This window comes from Mustela lutreola, chromosome 8 (genome assembly GCF_030435805.1).
Source record: "Mustela lutreola isolate mMusLut2 chromosome 8, mMusLut2.pri, whole genome shotgun sequence".
NCBI lineage: Eukaryota > Metazoa > Chordata > Mammalia > Carnivora > Mustelidae > Mustela > Mustela lutreola.
In genome coordinates, this window is record NC_081297.1 from 91,630,365 (window position 1) to 91,646,224 (window position 15,860).

Sequence of the window (15,860 nt, forward strand, 5' to 3'; positions counted from 1 at the left end):
TGGGTGTTTTTCATTCTAGCGCCTGAACTTTAAATTGTAAGGAATTCGAGTAATTGCAAGAAGTGTCTGGGTGGGGAAGGAAGGGGGTTCCGTAATGGTTAATGGGAAACAAGTTCACAGTTTGGTTCTTGCTCCACTGGAGGAAGGGAGGAAGGGGAATGTGCCATTGCTCTGGATCCAGCTTGTGTGGCATAACAGCCTTGCTGAGCAGCGACTTTTGAGAGTTCATTAATGGAAGTCAGACACGGGGCAACTGCTGCCACCCTCCCCCTGGCCCCCACCGATATTTCTTAAAGAGGAGGATTGTGTGTTTTTCCAGTGTGTTCTAGTAGCAGTCTGATTCTCTTGCTTTATTTTAATTTCCATAATTGGTAGCTTCCGAAATGGCTTTGGAAGACAGTTTGTTGTAAATGTGGCCACCTATTCCAAAATGCCCTGGTTATTTTAGGAATCCGATCCCTTTCCTCCGGAGCTCTTTGGCAGGACTTCTTTTGGACGGGTCCAGGAGGTAGGGTCTTCTCCAGTCGGCTCCTGCAGAGGTCACTTTTTGTGCGCCGGGGTCGTCCCCAGCGTTTGTGAGTAGCATATGCGCGTGGCTGTGCTGACGGCACTCGCAGGCTTGTAAATTTTCACCCTGGGAAATTAGCAACAAAGCCCGATCTGTCTCGTGGCTGCTTTGCACTTTCCGAGGGCGGCTGTACTTGACTGAGCTGCAGAACAGGCACACGAGAGCGAGCGAGCGAGCGGAGAGGGAGGGAGAGAAGGAAAAGGAGAGAAGAGGGGAGGGGTGGGGGCGAGAGGTAAATAGTCTTAAATCGGAAGGGAGCTGCTTCTCTGTGGTCTTGACAAGCGCTGCCTGGGCTCCGCCAGCTCAGTAATAACTGAGTGACCTTTTCTTTGGCTGTATTATGTCTGGCTGGGAAGGGGTTGTATTTTGCAGCTGAGAGCCGGGGCTTCCTTCAGCTCGGCTCCTCGCGTGCTGCTGGGGTAAGTTGTTTTGAGCCAGGACGGAGAGAGACAGTCTCGGACTGCAGTTGCCTAAAAGGAGGACACCTGTGGCTCAGATGCGGTCAACACCATTACTTGGCGGATCCTTGAGGACCTCATTATTTTAAACTTAAAAAATAGAGATTTCCCTCCCCCTCTTTTTTTTTTTTTTCAAACAATGCTTCTTTTTGACCTTTCCCAAGGAGAAGCACTACAAAGCAGCCACTGTGCTTTCTGAACGGCCTCCCCCTGTATCGCTTAATTGAGAAGGTAAGTGCAGCAACTGTGTACACACGCGTCGGCTTATTTGTGGTGTGTGTGTCTGCGAGTGCGCGCGTGCGTGTGCGGATGTGGGTATTTTTTTCTTCCCCAGCCTCTCCTAATGAGGCATAAACTGGAGCTGCAGCCCAGCTCCGCACTGCAACTTTCACTCGGGCTGCAGCTCTGCTGAGACGGTTTTGTTTAAATCATGTGAGGCTTCATTATTTTTATGATGAGACATGAAATAAATGCAGGCGGAAGATGTTGATGGAAGGAGGCAGAGCGGCTGCGGCGCGGAATGTCTCAAGTACGACTCGAGTGGATAATAGTCAAAGTTCAGGATGAGCCGCAGCATTTCCACACCCCTGACTCCTGGGAAGAGAGGGGCAGGCAGAGTTTGGGATTAGGGGAGGTTCGCTCTGGCCTGGCCCGTTGGAAGGGGATGCAGCGCTTAGGTGGGTTCCGGACCCACTCCTTGTACTTGCTGGAATTCACAGCCCCCCTCCCCCAAGAGTTGGAATTGCAATCTTTGGGTTCATGTGGACACTCTGCCTCTCCCCACTTTTCTATATTAAGAAAATGTTGCTCCTGCGAGCTGGAAAAGTGACTATTTTCGTAGGGGGTCGGGGGTCGGGGAGGGGAGGGGTGGGGAGAAGTGGCCACAAGAGAGAGGTTCCGTGAAAGAAGGTGCCTATGTCCTACGAGGCTGAGATTCAGACTGATGCAGCACATTTTTACGGGGGCTACCCAGATTGCTGTTATGAAATACAAGTCAGATTTATGATCTTTTTCATATTGAACATGATATGCTATGCTAACGCTGCATGTGACAGTTTAATCAAATCCATTTGTTACCACGAAGCTAAAAGGGGCCGCTGGGATTTTAGGATTACGGGCAGAGTTAGGGAAGCATGTGGCTTTGTCATTCGCCATCATTTTGCACACTGCCACACTGCGAGGGGCTCTGTGTGTGCGCTCTGTCTCCTCTGGCCGCCCTCGTCCCTTGTCCCTTCCCCCACCCCCTGCCGCCACTCCGACCCGCTCCCAAAGTGGCTTCACAATAGTCGTCCTCGGCGGTGTAGGCTGCGCACCAGGTCCACACTTGAGCTAAATCCAGGAGACCCCCTTCCACTTCTACCTTGGGCTTGGTGCTCAATGCGAAGCTGCTGCAACTCAGGCACGCCTAAGTCAACTCATGCAGAAAAAGGAGAAAAGTTTTGGTAAGGTTACAATCTATCATAGATGCACTTTGCCGGGCGCTCAGCACTCTTGGCTGCTCACAAGCTTTCCTGCTCTTCTGCTTTTGTGTCTTTTTAAAAGATCCGAAATATTATTGTTGTAACTGCTTTGAAAGACTGCTGCTTAACCCAATTAATCTTGCTAGGTGCAACAAATACTGCTACATTCTTTGCAAATCAGCCCTGTGTGGCTGCAAAGACACAACCACAAAAGGCTAGAGCATAAACTCCGCAAGGGATTCTTTGTTAGAGTGTATGTATGTTTCTTATTTTTTTATTATTATTATTTTTATTATTATTATTATTATTTTTTATTTATTTATTTTTTTGCATGTGAGCTGCATCAAAATTGAACTCAGTCTTGCAAATCTCTTGTTGGCCTTTGCCAAGCACTAGCACTTTGCTGCCATGGTAACTGTAATTAAACTGATAAGAGTGGAAAAATGTCAGTATCTCTGAGCCTTGCAGCTGCATTGGAGAAAAAGGGAATCAAATTGGTTCCCAGCTCCATTGCTCAAAAAGGGGAGGGGGTGGTGGAAGGATGGGGAGGGGGTTGGGAGTTGAAGGGGCAGAACAGAGTTAAGCAGCTCCAGTGCCTGAGATCTGGGGACATCTATTTGCATTGTTGTCCCTTAGGGGGCTGCAGCTTGTAGGGATGCTCTGGGCCAGTGAACAGAGAGAAACAAGCTTTTAGGCCCAATCCAGTTCTCCAGTCAGGTCTGGGGGTTGGGGAGAGGATGAAGATGGGCAGGAGGAGAGAAAATCTTTTGTTTGGTACCTCTTGGCAATCGAATGGTCACGTTGGCCAAATTCTTTTAATCTGTGTCACTGCTCCCAGCTGCAGAACCTGCATTCCCATTTTAGCATCTTCCTAAGGCACCTCATCTCTGCCAAACCCCTTTATGTATTCCCTCTTCCTGTTCCTTCTCCCAAATTGTTCTCTGTGAATCTTCCGACAGGGACAAAATGTTTTCCATTCACTATGTGTAGTTAGTCCAAAAATATAAAAGACTGTGTCTAAGTGCTGCAAATCTTTGATTATGATTATTTTTTTTAAGCCCCTGTGTGTTGTGGAGTTGTGGTTACTTTGTTGTGTTAGCTACTGAAGCTGAGACTGTGCGGATGAATGGCACAGAACAAGGGAACATAATGGAGGCAATCAACCGTTAGGCCGCCTCACAATGCAATCCAGGCAATTAAAAGCTCACCAGAGTTTAAATGAAATGGTTCTACTTATTTCTGCACACCACACTGCACAGGCTATTATTTATGTCTTTTTTTTAATTATGATTTCCCTTAAACTGTCAAATAACTCAGAATGGCAGGGTCTCAGAGGCAATAAGAATTTCCCTCAGAACAATTTACATGCCAATCTAAAACTAGTTATGAGTCCTGATATGCTATGAGCAACTTGTGAAATGTTTCTCGGCTCCAAACGCATAACTCTACCCAGTCGTGCTCCTCTGGACGGTGGCGGTTGGGGGGGAGGAGGGGTGCTGCTGCTGATGCTTTGTGCCTTCTAGGTACATGGCAATGCAGCGACCACTAAATAGTTCTTTTTTCTACAACTGTTAACTTGCATCCTCATACTGAAAAGATTTCCTCTCCAAGAGCAGTGTGATGATGTTCTCTAAAAGAAGGCACCAGGATGGCATGCAAAATACCAAACTCCTTCAAGCCCAAGGCCAAACAAAAAGTAAGAGTTTCCAATATTAATTGGCCTCTGAGTGGTAAATGAAAATGTCAACACAACAAAAACATTTTGTGAAGACAAGCAGGGTAGTGTTACTTGTGCCAAATGTTGGTATTCCCTGTCTTGGTTGCAAAGTGTTTTGAATAAAGATAGCTGACCTTCTACGCCTGATGGTAGTAACTCAACTGAGGGAAATAGAGCTGAGCTACAACTGTAAAGGATTTTAAAATTTGTCGGCTTTGTGATGGGAAAAAATAATAGCCTTAGAAATTGGCTAATTAGAATAGCCACTCATATCTCTTGATGTCTTCACCAGCGAAATACAGAATGTTATTTCGTAAATCCAAATTGCCCCCTCCCCCCAGGTAGATGGTTAAGAGGCACTTGGATATGTTCTGTACTGTAATTAATGGGATTTATTCCTTGTGGAACCTTGCTGGAAGATGGTAACTAGTTCTGATCAAAGAAACTTCATTTGTTAGAAGTTCTGGAGAGTGAGATTTAGCAGAGCTATCAAGGGTTATGATTAATCTACACTAGACCCTCAGCTCCTTCAAAGAAAAGGAACAGAAAGCAGGCTAGAGGAACACCACCTGCTCTTCCGTACAAATCCAGCTGCTCGTCTGCAGCTCTGACTACCACGGCTGTGCGTGTCATGCAGGAAGAACAGCCACCCTGCGTTCTTCCCTGCCATCCTATCTTCCATTCCTCTGCCAGAGAAGTTCTTTTCTGTTGGAAGTTCAGCATCATAACGGTATTCTGTGCAACCCATGTATTATTTGTAGCAAGAAAAGTTATTCGGCTCTGAGGGTACAGTGCCTGGGTGTCTCTTATCAGTGTGATTTAGAAAAGAAAAAAAAAAAGATCGTGAAGGTTATGGACATGAAGCCTTCATCAGAGGGCATCAGAGGAAACTATAAAGGAGGGTTAGCTCCTTTGGAGTAGGGGAAGACTCTAAGATCTTAGTTTGGCATTTCTTTTCTTGAAACTGTTTTAAGTGCATCCACATTTGGTGTTTCGTGTAGTTTCAAACTTTCTGCCTAGGAGAGGAAGCATCCTATAGGAACAGGACCTCTGGACTGTAAGAAGACCACCAGATCTAGTACTTGACTGTTGTTCTGTTTTGAGCAAGTCCTTAAACTCTCTTAGGCCACTGCATCACAATTTGTAAAATGAGGGAGTTAGCAATCCGTGATGTCTGCAGTATTTTATAGTGCTTAGAATGAGTTATTTGATAAATATGAAGTTCTGAATAGTTGATCCAGCTTTTTTTTTTCTTTTAAGCTGGGTCTTTGACACCTGGGAAAGAAGAAGAAACTAAAGGGGGAATAGCCTTTCATTGAACAAATTTCAGCCAAGTTGTAAAACCTACAGAACCCAGCTAGACTCCTTATTTATGACAGAGATAGGTGTCTAAAATACATAAACACCCTATGTCTAGTGCACTAGAGATATATGCATATAATATATTTATGTATGTATGTTTATGTAATTTATATATATTTAGATTTTACCTTCTGTTGTTTTTTCTTTCTCTTATAAAATAAATAAGTGTGTGTTTATGGTAATAAATTAATCTTGTACTTTAGTTTTATATCAAAGTCTGTAGTATACAGTGACGGAAGCTGCCATTAACAGAGGCACTGATTGATATTTTTGTGAATATAAATTCATTTTTGAAATTTTAACATAAGGAATGATTTTGAAATATCAAGAGCGCAGAAGGAAGTATTTGGATGCCAACAAGCAACATAGTACTGGTGAGCTTTTTGGATGACTGTGCTGTGTGTTTAGCTATAAACATCCCCACTGGTAAAGTCAGGTTAGTGTAATCCCAGAAGGTGCCCTCTCTTCCACCAGCAAGCACACAGCAAGCGAATATCTGAGCAATAAAGAAAAACTCGTTCTTGACTCTTATAGACTGTGCACGGACTAGTTTGTTAAATAGCTTTAAGATTGTTAGCCATTCACTCGCGTTTTCTTCCCAAAGGAACCCCCTATGTGGAGAATGAGGGACACCACCAAATTATCTAGTGTTGCTTAACTTGGTGTATCCTGTGCTAACTAACTCTATACAACATGAGTGTGTTATTTTCAGCACTTTGTATGTGTGACCTTCTAAACGGTCTGACAAGGACTTCACAATGTTGGAGCCTTTTGTTTCCGAAATTCTGTGTGATTTTGGTATGCCCCTCCCGAAGAAAGTCTACCGCTCCTCCAGAAACACAGGATGAAACATTCAACTTGTGTAAGGTCCTTCGACATCTTCGGCTTCTTTCTTGTAATCCCAGCTCTTTTTTATTATTTTTTTTTTTTGCTTTTGTCTCTTCCTTTAGGTATACAAATGCTCTCAGTCCAGCCAGACACCAAGCCGAAAGGTTGTGCTGGCTGCAACCGAAAGATCAAGGACCGGTATCTTCTAAAGGCCCTGGACAAATACTGGCATGAAGACTGCTTGAAGTGTGCCTGCTGTGACTGTCGCTTGGGAGAGGTGGGCTCCACCCTGTACACTAAAGCTAATCTTATCCTTTGTCGCAGAGACTACCTGAGGTAGGAATTATCCTTGCACACCAGTGATGACTGGATTCCTTTTAAAAATACGTTTGTAAGTGTTTTGGTTTTTGGGTTTTTTTTTTTGTTTGTTTGTTTGTTTATTTGCTTGTTTCATTTCCTTACTACCAGCTTACATTCCTGAAAGATGTTCACCTGTCAGCCTTCAGAATGTTGCCAGGTGCCTCGTATGCAAATTCTTGCTTTAAGGAATGGCCAAGAAAGCCTCCTTTCTGAAGTGTTTCCATTTGGCCTGCCCGGAGGCTCCCATTTAGAAATAGGTGATTCCGCTACCCAGGAGGAAACCACCAGCTCATGGCAAAGATGTATTTGGTAGAAATCAGCATGTTAAGTGTTGTATTATGCCCCCACCGACAAGGTAGGCTTAGCTTGACCCAAGAATTATTCAGCTGTCTTCTGATCTTTCTGATTTGCCAAGGAAAGGCAGTTGAAAGTAGCTGCCATTTATTAGCACGTTTATTATACAGTTTTTGAGAACTTTCCCCAAGTGTAAATACATTCCCACACCCTCCATGGCATTCCAGGTGGTCATTGCAAAGATATCACTGAGCATTAACAACCTCGGACTTGCCAGTAGTGTTAGGGAAATTAACACACAATAAAGATCTCCATCATTATGAGGAGATGATAGCTACTCTCCAAACTGTAAACATCTGGGCAGTTTGAGGACAATTCTTATGCTCTTGTTTAAAAAATCATGAAGTCCACTAGACTTGTTTCCCACTCAACACATGAACTTCTGTTTAAGAAAAATTATTTTGCTTTTCAGGGAACTTTGTGTCTTGAGTCAGCTGTAAAATTACATATATTAATAAAGTAGGACCTATCAAATTAGAGAAATGATATATGGCATCATTTGGGTTTTCATATTTGATACAATTAATCATTTTTCTAGCCTGACATTAAGCGATTTATTTTGATTTTTTTTTCCTTTATGACACAAAATTTATCAATCAGCTGTAGCTCCTTAACCATCTTGGTTATTTGGAGAAGTGTTTTCTAGGGAACCTGGTGCTTCCCTGTATATGATTCCGTGATTTCTTGGTTTGATTTAGTCTATAACTAAAAATACCTATCATTAGCTTAGAGGTAGTTTAAAAGAGTGAATCCAGTACTGTTTATCAGATTCTTCTCTTTCCCCCTCCGACGACTGCCTCTTCTGACAGCCTCCTGGCTAATATATGACCACTTGTTACTGGTCCTCTGTGTTCCAAGGGCACAAAATACAAGCAGGTGCCAACGATGGGAAGTGACTCTATAGCCAGGATTTCCCTTGTTGTGGCGGCACAACTAATCAGAATTAACTTATTCCGTGAATTCTCTTAGAACTTCAGCCTTTGAACTTTTTCTTTGAAATAAAAAATTTTTTCCTCTTCTCACTGTGAATTAGAGCCTCATTTCCACATAAAGCGTTTGCATTTGCTTTCAGTGATTTAACAGTGCTTCCTAGTTTTGCTTTATCTTTACTAACCAATAGTCATGGCTTTTTGACTCTTTTTTTTTTTTTTTACTTTTACATTTGTTTACAACTGCAGTGTGTCAAGTGGATTTATGTAACAGCGATTCCAAAACAAGGAGTTTATATAATCTGGGTGAGATTAAGGTGTTCTAATAAGCAGTAAAGATTAAAATTAAGTAAGATTTATGGAAAGCATGTTGACATAGCCGGATTTTTAAAATTTATACCCTGCCAGTGAACTACCTGTATTGTGAGTTAAACTGTTTCTTGCAATTGTGAATATAGTAGTAAGCACAGAAAGAAATATGGGACTTGTTTTGTGTTGCTATTCTTTACAGTAATAAAAATATGATGTTAAATTGCCATTTGATAGTCCAAGTAAGTGTTTTATTGAAAACAATTGATCAAAATAGTCTCCATATCAGAAATGCTAAGAAAAATCTAAGGGAAAGATGTTTTTTCGTGACATAACTTAGTTAATTTCTCTTAGGCTCAAGCTTCTAATGTTTGTTAACTTGTTAAAAAACAACAACAACAACAAAAAAAAAACCCGTTTCAAATCAAAACCCTGGTCCTGACTGCCAATATATTCATTTCTCAGAGTATAATTTCCTCTTAAATTGGTCATTACCACATTAATAGCCAGTTGTTATGTTAACAACCTAAAGATTGTTAACATTTCAAACTAAGTTGTTAACAGCAAGCTTATTCCTTATTTAAACTGAAGGTTTGTTGTATATAATGTGACTTCTTTAGCAGGGAGTAATTCATCAATACTTAAAAATTGTAAAGGTGCAATGGGGGATTGGAATGTGTGTAAAACACTTTGTTAAGTGTTGTAGATCAGGCTGCAGATGTGGTATGTAGTTTTAGGTAAGAAGTGTGTATCTCAGTGAAATTGTGTCGACATTCAGCAGCGTGTCTCTTACTGGAAAATTAATAGTCTAATTCTGTATGTCAGACAAATACAATTAGGCAAACTTTATTTATAAATTAATTTCTTTGAATGGTATAGTCATTCAAAAATGTTTATTGGGTGCCTGCTGTGTAAAAGACATAATTTTAGGTAATAGATGAAATTGAGAAAAATAAAGGTGTACATAAAATAGTTACTATCTAATTGTTTATTAATTACACAAAATCTGTATTGTATTGTAATTGGTGAGCAAGTAATATTCCGTGGCTGTCTTTTAAACTTTTAAAAATAATTTTTTTCATTTCCCTTAATTCACATTTCCTTTTTGTATTTTGCACAGTCGATGCTTAACCATTTAAATCCTACTCAGAAGTGGTTTTGTTTTGTTTTTGGTGTTTGGAAAGTATGTAATTTCTTTAAGATACCAAACAAGCCATAAATAACTTACAGGTTTGTATTTCTCTGTCTAAATCAGTAGGCATCAGCAAATAAGAATATGGAAAATGATCAAGAAAAAACTAGTTTCATCTCTACTGGTAAAGTAGTGACTATAGGTATTAATATCTTGGGCCAGAAAACTTTTTCAAATCTAGAGAAGAGTGAAATATTTTTGCCAATTGTATTTAACTTCCTAATTAACTTCTTTCAAAAAAGAGGACAAAAAATGCTTCTAGTGCTGAACAATGAGTCCTGAAGTTACTACATTTTGTATTACTTTGAGTAGTGATAGTGATGACATGTTTTCTCAAGTTCTTTGAATAGTGAATACAAGAATTTAAATCATAAGATATTTTCTTAGAGTTATAGAAATGATTATTATGGTAAAGATGATTTCTCTCAATTTTTTTCCTTCTTTATGGCACCATTAGCTATATTTAAGAAAAAGAAAGATTATTTTACCATTTATGTACTGAATTCCAGATCTTAACAATTCATTTTCTATAACGGGTCTGGTATAATATCTTTTATTTTTCTGTAGAATCTACAATGCACATATCTGATGAGAGAGAATTTACCAGTTCGTAGGATTGTTCACTGCCTTCAGAAATTCATTAGATAAAGAAACAGAAGGATTGACTTTTTTTAAAATTTAATTTTATTTTTTTCAGTGTTCCAAAATTCATTGTTTATGCACCACACCGAGTGTTCCATGTAATGCGTGCCCTGTGCCCTCCATAATACCCACCACCAGCCTCACCCTACCCCCCACTCCCCCAAAACCCTCAGTCTGTTTCTCAGAGCACAGTCTCTTATGGTTTGTCTCCCCTTCCAATTTCCCCCAACTCACTTCTCTTGAGAAGGATTGACTTTTAAAACTTCCTCTGTTAACATACTTTCTGCCTTAAACTATGAAGCCAATTAGCCCATCAATATTTATACGCCAAGACCTAGAAATGTGTATGTTAACAAATGTATCCAGAGCATTTATAACTTTTTTATATTTAAAGTTGAACTTACGACAAATTAGACAGGGAAGCATCTTTATTTACACCTTGAACTAGAGCTTACACCTAATAGAATGCCCAAAATAGATTAATAATTATTGTGTAAATACAGCAGATTTAGTAATGATGTTTACAGGACTCTAGTCACTGCTATCATCCTTGTTTCATTCTGGAAAATATGAAAAACGTAGTTAATGTGTAATTGGAGTTTTAGAATTAAAATGTCAGGGCAAGTGTTAAGAAGTCAGAACCAGGAGAAATAACAAACTACTTGACTTTTCAACTTGGAGGCAGTAAAGAATATCAGAATTTACCACTCAAGAGTTTGGGCAATTCTTGCTTGTTGTTTTGTTAAACCTAAAACTTTTTGCATATTTTAAGCATCAAGTCACTATAGCCTGGAGCTTGTATCTCTGAATGGGGTCTTCGCAGAGAATGTATTCAAAGCCATTTGCTGTGCTGTGGCATGGAAGCTGCTTATATAGCTCTTCCTATAGGAGAAGCTGAAAATGCTTTATATAAAACTTAATGTAATTTGCTATTTTTATATCTGAGAATGATTTGTTTAAAATGAAACTGCCAGGAGAGAACAATGCTTCCTGTGCCACCATCGTTATCAATTAACAAAAAGGATTTGAAACTGTTATGCTGACTACAAATTTTACATGCTTTAATATAATAATATAATAACTTTCAAATAGAAAATTAAAATTAAATGCTACATAGAGTATTAATCTGGCTATATAACTCTATTTCACACTAATCAAATCTGGTGCCTCTCAATTTTTATATAAGGTTAAATTTATATTAGCACATAATTACAACCTTAAAAATAAGCACGGATGTGTTGTTTATATTATTTTATCTGACAACTCACTGCATAGTTACTTTTTTGTGTTGGATGAAGTGTTTATTCTTTTTCTCCCTTCACTGTCCTCTTTTTAAATTAGGCAGTTGAAAATAACTTCCCCAGCAATCACTGCATTATTATTATCTGAAAAATCACTTTTTATTGTTGTAAATTCTGAAAGTTTAAGCTTTTACACTGAATTAAACTCCTCCAAAATGAATTTTTTCTATAAACTTTGAGTTTTCTTAGTACTTCATTATAATTGCAATTTTTATTATATTTAAATATATAACCTAATCTTAGTATTATGAAATATTTTAGCGTATGAGTCTATTAGACTCCACGGCCTGTTAAAAAAATATTGTTATATTCCTTGTAAATGATGTTACCTTATTTATAGCTTTATAAGGAGTTGTAATTTTAAGTCTACTTTTTTGTTTTATTATAGGAAAGCATTACAAAATTCTATTTCAAACATTTTAAACTGTCTATTCAAAGACCAGTACAAATCAGGAGTGATCATTTTGTTTTGTACAATACTTTGAGGAAGTGCCTTTCATTTTAGGAAAAATCAGTGGACTTTATAAGTGACAACTCCTCTGCAACAATCTATGTTCAAAATATTTCATCTGCATATAGAATGTCTCATTTATAAATTTATCTACAATATCTCTCTGTCCTTATTCTGTAATGCATCCATTTTCAGCAAATGAGTATTTAACATAACGAAATATTTTAGTTTTGTGAGTTTTGTTTTGGCTTGTTTTATAGATGAGATATTTTCACTGAAAATACCTTCGTCAAGAGGTATATTGAAAATATGAAATTGAAAATATGAAAGTACTTCACGCTGTTTCTATATTTTTACTGTTTTTTTTTTTTTTTTAAATCTCTTTATAAAGCATAGAATACTTCAGTCAGGATAGTTTTTACACGTAAGATGGATAAGTTAGACATACCTGACTTAGCAGAAAAATATTCTGTTTCTACAAGTATATTTAGGATTAAATGCATCTGGAAGAACTACATTTGAGAATTGCTAAAATTGCTTATTTGGCACTTTATAAATACATAGAACTCTGGGAAAGAATCTCTATTTTTGGTTGCTCTTAGAGTATATCAAAGTAAGCCAGCACTTCATTTATAAACTCACCATTAACTTCCATTAAGTGACTAATAATAAATTTTAATGTTGTGTTTTGATTGCATAAACATAATTTATTAAGGAATCTCATTTTAAAAATATGCTGAAAGTGGTAATTTTGTAAATGGTTTTGATGAATATATGCATTGTAGAAATGTATTAGGGAGTTCAGGTTTTTGCCTCACATAAAAATTATATAACCTAAAAGAGGAATTGCACCAACCTTTAGCAACCGTTATAGTTTCCTTCATTACCCTGTGAGGCATTGAAATCTTATTTTTTGCATCTGGTTTGAAAACACTTTCCTGTTTCTATGAGAATGTCTTCTACTACTCAAAAGTATATACTGCAACCTCATCCTGTCTTCCAAAATAAATTAACTAACATCTCTCCCTTCAATCGATATAAGAGTTGTTAATGCAGAAGATCTTGAAAACAAGGAAAGTAAAAATAAAGACAGCAGCAATATTCTTTCTATCCAATTGACCTGGTATTTTTTAAATGGCGTTTGCATTAGTCATGTTTCCTCACAAAGGCATTTTTCTTTCATTTTAATTTTTTGTTGGCCTATACAAGTGATTACTCCTACAGATTCATTGAATTTCCCCTTGTTAAGCAGTAAAGAGGTGTAGATAGGTCTATGCAAGCTTCACATATACATATTGGACTCTATGACCTTAGAATGAACATTAACTTTTGTCATAATTCACTTTCACTAGATCAGGCTTTGAAACTTGTAAAATTAGATTCTTGATGCCGGCTAATTTCTTAGTATTGTGACTATAGCACAGACTTATTCTTAAAGGGTGTTCACCATCCTAAGAGGAAGGACAAGTTTTAGAATACTATGGCATGCCCAAGAATATTCCCTTGCAATTTTTATCACCGAATTCTGATTTTCTCAGCTCTGATGGAGTTGGATACTGTCTGTCCTGTATCTGTTTCTACCATTATATCATACTTGTTTTAATGATTAACATGTATTTCCCTTTTCAAGCTATTTATATGAAATTTATTTTGAAGTAGAAGTTTACATTGTGAAGCAAGGAATGTGCATTTAGATTTTTATTTCTTACTTTAAAGTTTGTTGAAGGTTTTGCCCCTTATTATTGATATTACTTGATGAATTTCCTCTAAAGGAATTAGGACCTGAGCATACATTTTTATTATATTCATCAAAAATATTTACTATATTCACAAACTAGCCACATCAGTCACCTGTGCCTTTTTGCCTTCTCCTTCTATTATCATAACTTCTGGATAGACTTTCTTTGCCTCAATGATAGTTTTGAGTTATATAAAGATTCTAAATCTTTTGCAGATTTTTTTTCTTTCAGAGTGCCAGTTTTTGAGGATGCAAAAATCTCTAGCTGTGGACTTCACTAGTTTAAAACAAAATCACACTTGAGATAAATAATCATCTTGGAATAGTCAGATCTCTGATTTGAAGTTGGAAAATTAACATTAAGCTGCGTGTATTAAGTTAGACTCTAATCAGCATGTGTTGTTATGATTCAATTTAATATTAAAAACTCTCCAACTGGGCTACAGGGAAAATAAAAGACTCTTAGGAGTTTAAAGATTATTTGCAGAGGAGTACAACAAAGCCATATTTAAATAAAATTGTTATTACTAATGCAGTAAAGCATCGTCTGCATTAAACCCATTCTACTAATAAAAACAGAAAATCCGCTTTAGTAAACATAAATATCAAATATGACAAGGACTAGTAAAGGGGAAGGAAACTTCATAAAATGTGCTAATGCGAACACTGTACAGTAATCGAAATACCACTGAGAAAAAAATAAATTCCCATCTCATTTATGATGTGGGATCCCAACAGGCAACTTCAAGAGGAAAAAGAACATTTTGGACTTGCTAGTTTATGCTCATGTTCTAAAACTTTCAGAACAATACTATGTTTTCAGTTTAAAATTCTAACAGAGGTGCCTACTGTTTTTGAAATTATTTTGTTCGCTTGTTTTTACAACATTTCAAAATCTCTTAAGTGATGTCCCTTAATAGATGGCTCACATTTCCCCCAAAATAGCAGGTTCGGGGCTGTTAGGTTCCAGAATACTTACGGCAGCAAACATGATGCTTATTTTGTATATATCAACTACTCAATAAAAATATATTCTGACCAATTGCTGCAGATGAGACTGGGTGAGATGAGTGATTAATACTTGTTTCTTTGCTTAGATGAATGGGAGAAGGTGTAAGAGGGGTAAATGGAAAAAGCAGTCATAACTTCTAACACTAAATAGGAGTCTTAGTTTCAGTAGGCAGGTTTATTTGCATGCTCCAGGTGAGAAGTTCAACTATACTGTGAACATAATTTTAAAGCCTGTAAGTATTGCATGTGAATTTCCACTGAGCGATCATTTGTGCTTTGGGAGATACAAAGAAATTATAAGTTATTCAATTGCCTTAAAACTCATAAACTGGTATTTTCTGTAGATATTTATTAGCAAAAATTGGGGGAAATTTCTGAGCTACAAGATTCCCTTCTTTCCACAGCACGTCCTTGCTGAGTGGGTAGTTTGTGTTTGTGATTACATGCTTTGCTGTCCCTCTAACATTTAAAAAATGAAACCATTTAGTTACTTAACAAATATTGGAGTGCCAATACCTCATTCCTATAAATAATAAATGTGGAATATTATACTTCTAATTGATTTTATATAATATATAAACATAAAGTTATTAATATTTTACTATGTAAAGACAGTAGGAGAAATTTGGGAAGAACTTAAGAGCAAATTATTTTTCAAATTTTCTACAATTGACATAGTCACTTTTTGTTGTTCAATAACTAAGTAAAATATGTAAAGATGTATAGCCTAGTTATGTCCCAAGGAAGCAATATAGAGAATGAAAAGAGATATAGTCAAGAGATTAGAAGAATTCTAGAGGAAGAGAGGCTATAAATAATATGTAAAAATTGGACTCTGTAAAAATCCTTTTGTAAGCCAGTAGTCCTATTACAGAAGCTGAGCTTTGAGCTTCCTGGTTATATTCCGGATGCAGGGTAAGATAGACTTAGCTCTGTTAACGTTCATGCAATTTGCACTGTTTTCTTCTCTTATCACAGGTATTGGTACAATCAACAGAGGTACAATTGACACCCCTTGTAAAACGCTTAGCGTCATCTGTCCCCATTTTCTCATTCAACATTGTTCTTGTTGAGGTGGTGACTTGCATAAAGAACTGAGAAGGTGAAGGAGTCAGCCATAGGGTTGTAGATGAAGGACATTGCAGGCACAGGGAACAGCCCCTACGAAGTCCTTGCCATG

At 37.7% G+C, this 15,860-nt stretch overlaps 1 protein-coding gene across 9 annotated transcripts in view; it reads left to right on the forward strand.

The window, feature by feature from the left end:
- LMO3 (LIM domain only 3) overlaps positions 1–15,860 on the forward strand; it is a 57,100-nt gene that overhangs the window by 2,437 nt on the left and 38,803 nt on the right. For 2 of the 9 annotated variants that reach the window (XM_059185951.1, XM_059185952.1), the window contains exons 2-3: positions 1,191–1,257; positions 6,516–6,729. In XM_059185951.1, coding sequence (XP_059041934.1) covers positions 6,524–6,729 — 206 coding nt within the window. In that variant the 5' untranslated portion in view covers positions 1,191–1,257; positions 6,516–6,523. The other 7 variants (XM_059185953.1, XM_059185946.1, XM_059185947.1 and 4 more) reach the window with 6 other exon arrangements.